Source organism: Microcaecilia unicolor, chromosome 9 (assembly GCF_901765095.1).
Source record: "Microcaecilia unicolor chromosome 9, aMicUni1.1, whole genome shotgun sequence".
In the NCBI taxonomy this organism is placed as follows: Eukaryota; Metazoa; Chordata; class Amphibia; order Gymnophiona; family Siphonopidae; genus Microcaecilia; species Microcaecilia unicolor.
In genome coordinates this window covers 16977299-16990645 of record NC_044039.1, presented here as the reverse complement: position 1 = coordinate 16990645, position 13347 = coordinate 16977299, and the positions used below count along the sequence as shown (strand labels likewise).

The 13347-nt window shown below is 40.6% G+C and overlaps 1 protein-coding gene across 4 annotated transcripts in view; it reads right to left on the bottom strand.

Annotated features, from left to right (window-relative positions):
- Positions 1-13347, bottom strand: part of LRRIQ1 (leucine rich repeats and IQ motif containing 1) — a 211335-nt gene that overhangs the window by 46744 nt on the left and 151244 nt on the right. For all 4 annotated transcript variants that reach the window (XM_030214743.1, XM_030214745.1, XM_030214744.1 and 1 more), the window contains exon 22: positions 13027-13128. In XM_030214743.1, coding sequence (XP_030070603.1) covers positions 13027-13128 — 102 coding nt within the window. The remainder of the gene's footprint in view (positions 1-13026; positions 13129-13347) is intronic.

Below are 13347 nucleotides of genomic sequence, written 5' to 3'. Positions count from 1 at the left end.
ACACCGTGGAGCGATACAAAGGCATTATAACATCCTCATTTTTGTTTTCCATTCCTTTCCTAATAATACCTAACATTCTATTTGCTTTCTTATCCACTGCCGTACACTGAGCAGAGGGTTTCAACATATCATCAACGACCTGCACTAAAAAAATAGTAGGGTACCATGTTAAATCTGCAGCTACTTCATGGTAAAATCTTGTACCCAGTATTGGAAAAAAACAGACTACAAAAATCATTAAAAATACATTTATATTTGATACACGTCTGATTTATATTCTGTATCTCTAAGAGCTCTTTGTAATATAAAGCCATATGTATTTTTAAATAAATGCACACATTTTTAGGAGATTTGATTAATAACATTTGGTTTAGTGCCCAATATATGCAACAGATTCATGCTGCATATTTACTCTTTGTGGGTAGATTCTCAAGAGTTGCGATAGATATTTATGTTCAAATTAAACTTTTGAAATGCTCATTCTTCTCATTTTTCAATTACAAAATGTAGAAAATCAAATTTACATTGTAAAAGCAATGACACTACAAGGATACACATATATTTTCAAGATTAGCTCTCATTTGCTATTAGGGATGAGTATTTGTGTGTAGTTTTGTTTTATTTTAGCATACAGTAATGAATAGTGAATAGTGTACATTAATACATCTACAGTTTCATATTTCATTAGCGCATGACCATTAAAAAAAGATTAGTGCAAAAGCCCTTACTGCAGTGGTGTGCTGGAGCAGGTTCTCACAGGCTCGCAACAGCCGGTTGTTAAGTTTTTAAGAATTTTGGGAGCCGGTTGTTAAAGTAGGGCCCTCCATGGCTACTTTAACAACTGGCTCTCCAAATGTGGGCTTGGGCCCCCTGCTGAATTCTCTTTTACTTTGCTGGTGGAGATGCTGAACCCTGCCAGCCAAGTAAATAGACTACTGCTGCTCCCCGCTCCTTGTTTCCAGCTCTGGGCAGCAGGCTGGGACTTCTCGAGCATGTGAAAGAAGTTCCAGCATGCTGCTCAGAGCAAGACGTTGGGAGTGGTGGCAGTCCATTTATTGGCTGCCAGCAAAGGTATGCCTAGCGTGCCCGCACGAAGGGAGGGAAGAGAGAGAGGCAAGTGTTGCTCCCCACCCGCACCCCGGCCACCCCTGGGCCTTCCAACTGCAGAGCTGGCTACGTCCGGAGAAAGAGCCTGTTGTTAAAAATTTACCAGCACACCCTTGCCTTACTGCCACCTGTTTTGTAGGGTTCACGCACTAAGCCCACACTAATCACTTAGTGGCAATGTAGCTGGGCTAACTGATTACTGCAAACACACCCACTCTTTGTAAATACTGATTTGGACGTTTTTGTGAGAAAAGCGTCTAAATGCTGTTTTATGCCACTTTTTAGACGTTTTTCTCTTTCAAAAATGAGCTCCATAGTAACAAATGTATTGAAAATGAGTCTGATAATCACTGCTCTTTTCCTATATTTTACAATTCCTTGCACCAGTACTGCTATGCTATATTTCTGATATTCTAATTTTTTGACACTTTCAGAAGCAGCAAAGAATACAAAATGGATGCTGCCAAAAAGTATTTTAATTGAAATAAAAAGCTAAAATGTTTAATATTGAAAAATGATTTGACAAGCCTTTGAAAACTAAATTAAAGAGAACCAATACCCATTGCATTTTATTTGAAGAATTCACCCTTCTTAACATTGAAATTCTCTTTCGATTATGGCAAAAGTCAGGAAACACAGGATCACTGAAATTTTACCTATCTGTTCTTATTTCTAGATTAGGTAGGACATTCAATGAAACTGATACAAACATCTGAACCATTAAGGACCCCATTTACTAAAGTATGGCAAAATTTTGTAAGTTACTAAGGATTAACAGCCAAAATTATTGCATCGTAACTTCATAGCTTCTGTGTTAACTGTTGGGAGTGTTTGTAACATGTTACCATTCAGTTAATTAGGAGGAAAGCTCTTTTCCAGATGTTAATTGGTATACCTGTTTGAGCATGAAACTGTGCCCCATTATTGGTCTTGTTAACAGTTAAAGGGTGGTACTTTTCCATATGTTAACTGTAAGGTGCTGTCCCTGCTCATTCTCTGCCTTGATCAGCGTTAGTTGTTAATGTGGCACTTGCTGAATGTAAACTAGTAATGTGGCGCCTACGTTAATTGTTAGTACATCCTAAATGCAGCTTAGTAACTAGTTCCCTAGGATGGGAATTTGAAAATAAAGGAACTCCACTTTCAAGATTTATATAAACAGTACACAATACAGCACGCAAATATGGAATGAACTACCAAAATCCATAAAAACAACACACGACATAAGTAATTTCCGAAAATTACTGAAAACCAACCTATTCAATAAAGCATACCGCAAAGATCCATCCTAAATACCAGTAAACAAAATTTATACCAGAACTATACAAAATGGAACTCTCTATTCCTGATTGTTTAAGGTAATATATCACGATTGAATTTTAACCCAATACCTTTTATTTCTTATTACGAAAATGAACTCTCTGTACCTGATTACCTAATCCACTCTGTCACCTCCATTATAACTATGTATTTCTCTTTCCGGAATTGGTGATCACCATTACGGAACGATGTAAGCCACATTGAGCCTGCAAATAGGTGGAAAAATGTGGGATACAAATGCTACAAATAAATAAGTTACAAATAAAATCAATGATCTGTGTTGTTCTGATCAACTTTTTTTTTAACAAGTTAGAACAGTGGCATTTTGATGTTAGTGAATTCCCCTCCCCCCCCCCCCCCCCACCCCCAAAATGATGTACTTGTGGCATTTAAACACATGGTAACAAGGCCCATGTTTATTTTAAGAAGTCTTATTAAGACCAAGTGTTGTGGCATTTTTTCAAACAGAATTCATCTATATCTAGCCTTCTCCCTCCTCCCCCCCCCCCCCCCGAATCCGTATTGACCTAACCTGTTGCTAAAATTATCTCTCTTGTGTTACTCCAAGACCTGGGTCACAACCTTACTTTGGGACAGGAAACGCTTATCAGGTCACTGCATGGTCAGATGAGAAAGGACGTTAAACGCTTTCCTAGTTATTGCTTAAAAGAGAACGGCTAATTGCAAGAAGACAAAGGGCAAAACCATTCATACAAAACTATCGCCTTTAGCATGCTGTGACGATCAAGACTCATGGTAATACTTTTTTATATAGAAATTGTCTGGCTGCCTCACTCCACAAATGATTAAGGCTGTGCCATGGCTGATGGACAGAAGGTAGGGAAATGAGGTACAGGTTTAATTTTTACTTTTTATTTCAGGACAAAACCATGCCGTTAAAAGAATGCAACTGAAGTTTGACTGCGTGCACTGGAAGGGCCCTGCAGTCTTTTACAAGTTCTCGGCGTGCTGCTGTTGTGAACTGGGCTTGCACTTTGCCAGCAGAGCAGCTCTGACCCATGGAGAGCACTCCTTCAGATCAACACTGCCTCAGGCTCTGCTGCTTTCTCCAAGAAGTCTTACATTTCAGGCATCAAGCCGAACCTCTTCTGGAGATGATTAACCCAAACCTATGACAGATTTTTTCCAAGATATCCAACTCCTTGTGTTTATTTTATCCTGGCTCTCTTTTGGATGTACTGGACATAAGTAACCTACTCATTTTACATGTTAAGAGGCTGGTGGAGAGCCATTAATTCCTTGAAATGAGAAAATATTTCACTATGCAGGGATGTATTGTTGTGTGAGCTCACACTAAATAATAAGAAACAAAGCTACAGAGCTCAGCTTTAAGCAGCTCAGATTCCCTTTCATAAAATACATAATATATTCACCAGGGCCATATGGCTATCCTTCACAATTCATAACATAAATACGTATCACCACCTCTAAAACCTAGTAAATGTGCATTAAGAATGAAAACCATATTAGCTAAGATATTTTAGCAATAACCCCTATCTAATTGGGCATTTCCTAGCAGAAAATAACTTAGATGAAAATGTTCAATTTAAAAACTGAGTACTGATGGCATTTCAATCATTCAGTAACTGGAGGTTCCCCAGTAGGATTAATGCCCTCGAAGCTGCACACCTGAATTATCATATTTACATTTTGGGATTAAACCACGTTATTAAAAATACTGTATTAGAAACAGTTCTGGAGCGTTGAAGTATATTATCCAAGTACTAATTTTCCTACTTGCAAACAGACATTTCCACAAAATATATTATCACTGCTTTTCTCTGAATTTGTATTGTTTCTATGCATATATACCTACAAATCCAGCACTCAATCACAGAAACGCAAGACAGCAGCCATCCGTGGAGGTGATCTCCTCAAACAGAAGGAGCAGAGATGTGCTGAAAGGGACACATAGGGCCTCTTTTACTAAACCACGCTAGCGATTCCCGGAGCGGCAAATGCACCGCAGAATGGATTGTGTTGCATTTGCTGCACGGGAACCGCTAGCGTGGTTAAGTAAAACAGGATCATAGATACCTGTTGCTAAATTATTTTGGGGAAAAAAGTATTCAACTGAGGACATCAGAGCTGATGAATTTCTCGACAATCCATAGATATGGATTGTAAAGTAAATAATCATATTTACAATGGCCCTCAGTTACGGCAAATACCTTTAACAGGACGATTTCAGGATTTCTATGGTCAAACAAGAGGCTAGACACTGCTTGATAATGCCATCTCTGCTCTAGAAAAAGAAAATAATCTCAGACTTCCTCAGACATTTTACTGTCATCTAATTCAGTGCTTCTAAACCCAGTTCCTGGGAGACTCCTAACCAATCAGGTTTTCAGGATACCCACTATGAATATGCATGACAGAGATTTTCATAGAACGGAGGCAGTGAATGCAAATTTATCTCATGCATATTCATTGTGGATATCCAGAAAATCTGATGATCTAGGTGTGTCTCGAGGACTGGGTTGAAAACTCCTGATCTAAATGAATATGTAGAATTTAAAAAATGAGTAACATTTTAATAAACAAGCTCAGCAGGCAGGCATAACCTAGAAGTCAAACAGAAGCTATACATGTGTTATGGTTCACGGACCTGGAGACTTCAGTTTTCTAGAGTGTCTTTAAATATCAGAGTGCCCCTGACAAGCAATTAAACTTTTTTGGATACAGCTCACTTACTTTGCAAGAAAAGTTCAATGGATAATAAAACGCAGACAAATACCAGCAGAAACTTGATGAGGGAAGCACTTTGACATCTATCACCACTCAAGTCATTATACATCCCAACATATAGCCACTTCAGTTTACTGTGATCATGGCCCTTATTAAACAGTAAACATGTTTATTTTAGTTTGGAGAATACTTTGTGGAGTACATTGAGATTTCAGAAGGTTAGGCATATATTTACAGCATGAAGACAATGAGATCTTTATTTTTTATTGTCTGCTTCTACTTTAGGAAAAACACAATACAATAGGTGATGATTATTAAGATATTCAAATCAAACACAACCTCACCCAAAACTATTCAAAATCAACTTAAAAATCACACACAAAAAATGTTTACAAGCAGGAAAACTATGGTTAATTTTTGCACTAAAGAAACAAAATATTAATGATTATAAAAAAAAGTTTTCTTTATCCATGGATGAACCCTGTCAACCCCCCCCCCCCCAAAAAAAAAAAAAAAAAATTAATGGAAGAATAATTTTTGATACTACTTTGGAAAGTTCTTCTGGGTCTTGGGATTTTAATAATAATTAATGTTTTTTCAGATCAAGAAAATAAAGACCTATAGCAAATGAATTAGAAAGAACAGGAGAAATGTCCATTGAGGTATATTTCCATATGGAATGCAAGACAGTATTAGAAGATTCAGATGTGAAATATTTTTTGATTCTACAAGTGACAATTGTTTCCCCCCACCCACACACACCCATAATAGCCCTGGCAAAATAGCTCCGACAAAAAAGTCCCGACAAAACAGCCTTGTAACAAAATATCCCTTCACAAATCAACCCCTTGACAAAATGGCCCACCCACAAAATAACCCTTGACAAAATAGCCCCCTTAACAAAATAGCTTCCTAGAAAAAAAATAACATCACAAAAAAAAAGATAAACTACAACTGAAATCTTCACTGATAAAGGCTTCTACCAGCATTGCACTGTATAAAGCATATAACGGAAAACGCCTTTCCGGCACTATGTAAGCCACATTGAGCCTGCAAATAGGTGGGAAAATGTGGGATACAACTGTAACAAACAAACAAATAAATAAAATATATAAATAAACAAAATTCTATAACTACCAAGATCTGTTCTGCTGTTTAAGAAAACTATTCTTCCATCAACATGCTAATTAAAAAAACAACAACAATATTGTCATCATTTTCATAGTCTTACCAACCTTATCCTGATTGACAAGGTAACATTATTAGGAAAAAAAAATGCAGTGCCATATTCTGGGCAGCCTGTTCGGGCCCTTTTGTCAGGGGGCTAATTTGTCAAGGGTTATATATTGTGGGAAGTCCGTTTTGGCTATTATGTCAGGGGTTATTACATCGGGAGCTTTTCTATTTGGAGTTTTTTTGTCGAGGTCATTTTGACCAGGTACCTTCCTGGACTAATGGATCCATTCTTTTAGAATTAGGAGTCCTTTTACCAAGGTGTGGCAAAAGGGGCTCTGCGGTAGCAGCGAGGGCTATTTTTCCCGAATGCCAGGGCCCTTTACTGCAGCGAGTAAAAAGCCACCCCCCCCAAAAAAAAAATGACCATGCGGTGCTGCGTGGCCATGCGGCAGGGTGCACTTACTACCACCCCAAAGATGACAGTAAGGGCTGCTGTGGTAACCCGGCGGTAACCGGGCAGCACTGGGTTACCGCTGCAGTAAAAATTCTACAAATATTTTCTGGCGTGCCAGAAATGGCACACACTCGAGTCAGAACTACCGCCAGCGGACGCGCGGCAACCCTTTCATAAAAGGGCCCCTTCGTTTATTACTATGGAATTATTTCAAATATATTTACAGCCTTTCTAAGAACTTAGGACATCTTTTACTAAGGCGCGCTCACGTTTTTAGCGCGTGCTAAAATTGTGGGCGCGCTAAACGTTTTAGATGCCCATAGGAATGCATTGGCGTCTCTAACGTTTAGCCCGACCACAATTTTAGCGTGTGCAAAAAACGTGAGCGCGCCTTAGTAAAAGACCCTCATGGTATTTGGCAAGTGTATTTGATGATGATGATGGGTACTTATAGTCCGTTTCTCTCCCTTAAGTTAGGTTCAGAGCGGGTTATCAATTATCATATGAAAACAGCACAATCTATATATGAAGATAACAATTAATAATAACAAACAGAAAAGTGCCAATAATCTCATAACAAAATTTTTTTAAAACAAATGTGATTTCAACTGTTTATGAACGAGAGCACAGGATAAACATGATCTTACTTCTACTGGTTAAAAAACAAAATCAGCAGATAAAAGGTGCTGCAAGTGGAGGAGTGGCCTAGTGGTTAGGGTGGTGGACTTTGGTCCTGAGGAACTGAGTTCAATTCCCACTTCAGGCACAGGCAGCTCCTTGTGACTCTGGGCAAGTCACTTAACCCTCCATTGCCCCAGGTACAAATAAGTACCTGTATATGTAAGCTGCATTGAGCCTGCCATGAGTGGGAAAGCGCGGGGTACAAATGTAACAAAAATAAAATAGATACTATTGGAGATTCTACATGGAATGTTGCTACTATTGGAGAATCTAATGTTGCTACTATTGGAGATTCTACATGGAATGTTGCTACTATTTGAGGTTATGTTGCTACTATTGGAGATTCTACATGGAATGTTGCTATTCCACTAGCAACATTCCATGTAGAAGGCTGCGCAGGCTTCTGTTTCTGTGAGTCTGACGTGTTGCTATTCCACTAGGAACATTCCATGTAGAAGGCTGCGCAGACTTCTGTTTCTGTGAGTCTGACGTGTTGCTATTCCACTAGCAACATTCCATGTAGAAGCCTGCGCAGGCTTCTGTTTCTGTGAGTCTGACGTCAGACTCACAGAAGCAGAAGCCTGCGCGGCCACATTGGTGATCTGCAAGGGCCGACTTCTACATGGAATGTTGCTACTATTGGAGATTCTACATGGAATGTTGCTATTCCACTAGCAACATTCCATGTAGAAGCCTGCGCGGCCACATTGCTGATCTGCAAGGGCCGACTTCTACATGGAATGTTGCTAGTGGAATAGCAACATTCCATGTAGAATCTCAAATAGTAGCAACAGTGGAGGAGTGGCCTAGTGGTTAGGGTGGAACTGAGGAACTGAGTTCGATTCCTGGCACAGGCAGCTCCTTGGGTAAGTCACTTAATCCTCCATTGCCCGCCGCATTGAGCCTGACATGAGTGGGAAAATGCAGGGTACAAATGTAACAAAAATAAAATAAATAAATACCACTGCATACCGAACTTTCTGTGATTATAAGTGCATTTTCACAGCCATAGACAAGACCACAACCTCCGACCTATACTCTGGATCCATGCCATTGCTCCCAGCCTTCCTACAGTATCAGCTGGGATGCTGCCATCATCCCCCGCGTCCTGTAGAGCCCAAACAGATCAACATAGAGGGGAATAGGCCAATGACCATTTCTTTTTTTTTTTTTGCCTGGCCTAGTTATGGCTGCACATGATGATTTTGCAACCGTACTGAAGTCACAACACACAGTTTGGAAACCTCTGAGTTATAAAGAATAGAAATGGATTTCATCAGCGAGGTAAGTCATCAATTAACAAAGAGAGGGTTGTACATAATGCACCTTACCACAGAAAAATTTACAATAGGAGTCACTAACCCAGGGGTGATCGACCACCGTCAAGCAGGGCCACAATCCAGTCGGGTTTGCTCATGTTTTTTATTTTAGTTACATTTGTACCCCGCGCTTTCCCACTCATGGCAGGCTCAATGCGGCTTACATATACTCTTTCTTTCTGGACTGGACTGTTGAGACTTTAATAAAAATGTAAAGTATTAATAAAAATAAATAAGGATTTTCACAATGAATATGCATGATACCTACTTGCGTTCAATGGAAGCAGTACGTGCAAATCAATCTAATGGATATTCATTGTGAAAATCTTGAAAGTCCAACTGGGTTGTGGCCTTCAAGGATTGTGGCTTCTTACGTATGCAGTAACCTGTGATCCCCCTGTACTGCAGGTTAGTGAATCAAGCAGCAAATTTCGGGCCTCTTTTACAAAGCAATGATAATCTCAATGTGGGCTGACTGCTCTCTAAACAGGAAGTACCGCCGGGATACTGCAGCAACCTGGAGGTACTTCCCACCCCCGGCACGCCGTCATATCTGGCACTACAAAAAAATATTTCTTTTGTAGCGTTGGGGTGTACCCGGCGGTAACTGGGTAGTGCCGAGAGCTGCCCAATTACCACCGGGTTAGCGTGGGAGCCCTTACCGCCACATCAATGGGGTGGCGGTAAAGGCTCCCCCCCCCCAAATGGCGTATGGCAAGTGCTTTACTTTCCCCACAGCCATTTCCTGCAGAAAAGATCCACCTTTCACCAGCTGAGGTAAAAGGGGACCCCAGGGCGCGTCAAAAACACACGCTGATGCCAGTGCAGGCCCCCTTTTGCAACAGCTTGGTAAACAGAGCCCTTCATGTTATGTTGTTGCACTCAGGAACATTGCAAATGCGTATATCAAGAACGAAAGTCGGAGGTTCAAAGATGATCAGATACCGTCGTAGTTCCAAACATAAACGATGTCGACTAGCAATCCGGCCGCGTTATTCCCATGACCTGCTGAGCAGCTTCCGGTAAACCAAAGTCTTTGGGTTCCGGGGGGAGTATGGTTGCAAAGCTGAAACATAAAGGAATTGACGGAAGGGCACCACCAGGAGTGGAGCCTGGGGCTTAATTTGACTCACCATGGGAAACCTCACCCGACCCGGACACGGAAAGGATTGACAGAGTGATAGCTGTTTCTCGATTCTGTAGGTGGATATTTATTGGTCAGAAGCAGTTGATTAAACATAAGACCGACAAGGGTGGAAGATGTGTCTGTCTAACTTATGTGCCAACTGGATCAAGAAGACATAACAATGCTATTAATAATAATAAATACTAGTTCTAGTATCTCTTTGCCATAAGTTGATTAATCATGGAGTTGCCTGAGACTGAGAAAAAATATCTGGTAAGGATTCTAGTATTTCTCTATTTCAGCGTCTAGCAGTTAGTACATTCCAATATACAGTGCAATTCACTTAAGTGCAAGGGTCTGGGACCAAAGAAATGCATGCAGTTAACCAGAGCGTGCACTTAACCGCTGTGATCCAAAGAAGCTTGACATCTGATAGACATATGTACAGTACTGTTTATTATTATATGTACAGTATACAGTCTCAGTTAACTGACATCACGATGGCTTGAAGTAATCAGTTATAGTCCTCTGTACACTCTTGGGTCTGTGAGTTCCATAGACTACGTCTGCCAGACAGTAAAAACTGTCATAGCACTGACATCCATTGGCCTCCAGATAGGCTGCACGGTGTTGAGACTCTTCAGCGCTCTTGCAAAAGTGACAGGAGGAGGTTGTTGAATTTCATCAGCATGTGCCTCGCTGCTTATTTCTTCATCTGTTCCATCATCAGCCGTTGTTGCCTGCATGTAGGAGCATATCTCAACATCAGTGCAGTCTTCAGCTGTTTGTAGATCGTAATCAACAGCTACGTAGCGATGGAACTCCTCTTCGGTAAAACTGGCTGGGATGTCAATAACCTCTTCATCTGACGCGTTTGCAACAGCTGCACCTGTTTCATCCCTCTCCACATCCTTAAGAAAGCTTGCCTGCTTGTAGCAGTTCACAATGGTTGCCTGTGTAACATGATTCCAGGCTTTTTTCTGCATATGTAGGGAATCCAACAGTGACAGATTACGACCCAGTTCAACAGCACGTTTATCCTTCCCAGTCTGGTCATCCATAACGCTCATCAGATGACGTAGCACAAGAGCCCGATAATGTTGTTTGAAATTGGCTATTATGCCCTGATCCAGAGGTTGGATCAGAGAGGTAGTGTTTGGTGGTAGGAAGACCACCTTGACGTTAGACAGTCTGACATCATCTCTGTGTGCAGCACAGTTATCACAAAGCAGCAAAACCTGATGCTTTTGTGCCCGCATTCTAGTGTCTAACTTCTTTAGCCACTGCTTCCAAATTTCCCCAGCCATCCACAAATTTGCGTTAGCCTCGTATGACACAGGAAGTCGCTTAACTTTCTTGAAGCAACGGGGCTGTTTGCTCTTTCCAATGACGAGGGGTTCCAACTTCTCACTCCCATTCATACTGCAGCAAAGAAGGATTGTCAGTCGGTCCTTCGATGTTTTACCTCCAGTAGTTTCGGCATGTTTGAATGCAAGTGTTCCATCAGGAATCGCTCGCCAGTAGAGACCATTTTCGTCAGCATTGAAAATGTCACGAGGTGCAAACTCGTTCAAGATGATAGGAAGAACTGAAACAACCCAATTTTCAGCACCAAAGTCATCAGTGTCTTGTTTCTCACCATGCTGTTTCTTGAATTTTATGCTGTTCCTTTCCTTCCATCTTTCCAACTATCCAACAGTGGCTTTGAATTCAGTCAGTCCATGACTTTCTACCTGGTTAGCTTTCTCCATAAGCAGTGGACCAATGACAGGAAACTGTTTGCTCCTGACTTGAGAAAACCACCGAAGAAGAGCATATTCTACCTCCTCAGCTTTTCCCGCACATTTTTGTTTCTGTTGTGGATTTGTATTGTTTTGCCAGTCTTCCAGAAGCTGGTCTTTCTGCTTCAAGACAGGTGAAATTTGACTGGGATTGACACTATATTCTTTATCAATAGATGCTTGACTTTCTTTGTTTTCAAATTTTTTAAGAACTTCTATTCGTTTAGCCAGTGTTAAAGTCTTACAGTTCCGCCGCCGCGACGACGACCCCGGTGCATGCTCCAACAACATTCTTTCCCCTAATCTGCCTGGGGCAGTTAAAGAGGTGGTAAATTTGAAATCTCGGTTGTCACGCGTCAATCGGCTTCCATATTCCATGCACGCGCTTATGCGGAGTCTTTCCTGCAGAGCAGCGGTCTTGAACTATGCATATAAGCGAATCTTGCACTTATCAGTGGTGCGCCAAAACTAAGTTTGTCCCCATAGAAACTGATGGTGCCAAAAACGGGACCGAAGTATGGCATGCAGTTAAACAGAGCATGCTCTTATCCGACGTGCACTTAAATGGAGTGCACTGTACATGTACTAGATTTAAAGCCCAATTTTGCATTGGGATTCTACATGGATAATGGGATGTCCAGGTCAGGGCACTCACGTTTCCTCCAGTACTTTGTAAAATATGTATAAAGATGTGCGGGAATGTATGTGTATTTGCCAGCACATATAGCTGGAGCATCCATTTTAAGAACACATGTGTGCAGATAAAGAGTGGTATCACCCTAGATATTGCACATGTAAGTGCCAACATCTATACACGGAAGCTCCAATTTTGCAATGTACATGTGTAATTGCTTCTTCTGGTCCCTCTCTAGTGCAGGTCTATCCCCTTTAGCCCAACTATACGTCTCTGAACTGCAGTGAGGCCTAGAATCCTGGCAGCAATAGTGAGCTCATCGGCAGAAGTCATGACAAAGCAACAGATGTGTTATGGTCCTGCACATGCTGGGCAACAAGTGCTTAAGCTGAGCATTCCAAGACTTTGCTTTTGAAAGGGCAGAGAAAGAAATGTAATATATAATCTTATGAAAAAAAAATGTAAAGGAGAACGAACTGACTGGTAGAAATCTGCACCCCATTCCCTTTTTTTGTAAAGCATATATGATTTTAGTATAGACAGAATTTATATTGCAAACATACTTACTATATTAAACTGGTAGATGCCTGTCATTGCAAATGCACTAATTCAATCTAGTAAATAGAACTACCATGAAAAGTTTAACATTGTTAAAATACATATGAGGTAAATTTCAGGCAAGTAAAACTTGAATAAATAAATACAATTCATGCCCTTACCTTTAAAGTATTCTACTCTGTTTGGCTCTTTCTTCTTTGAAGGCTTCAAAGGGGCATGTTTATTTTCATTGTTTTTGAACAACGCCAAGCGCACAGCTGGGTCTAGACCAAAAGAGTGAGTTAAAAATCAAAGGGCATTGTTTGTTCATCGACACCTTCAAAGCAGACATCTTTAGATAAGAGATTTTGGAATTTTAAGTAAAAGAAACGTTAGTTTCTGCAATTGAAACAAAGTAATTCAATATCTGAAAATTAGTTACAACAGTCAAGGAAGAAACGAAGTTGATGAATGCAGTTACATAGAGGGGCATTTTTGGAATT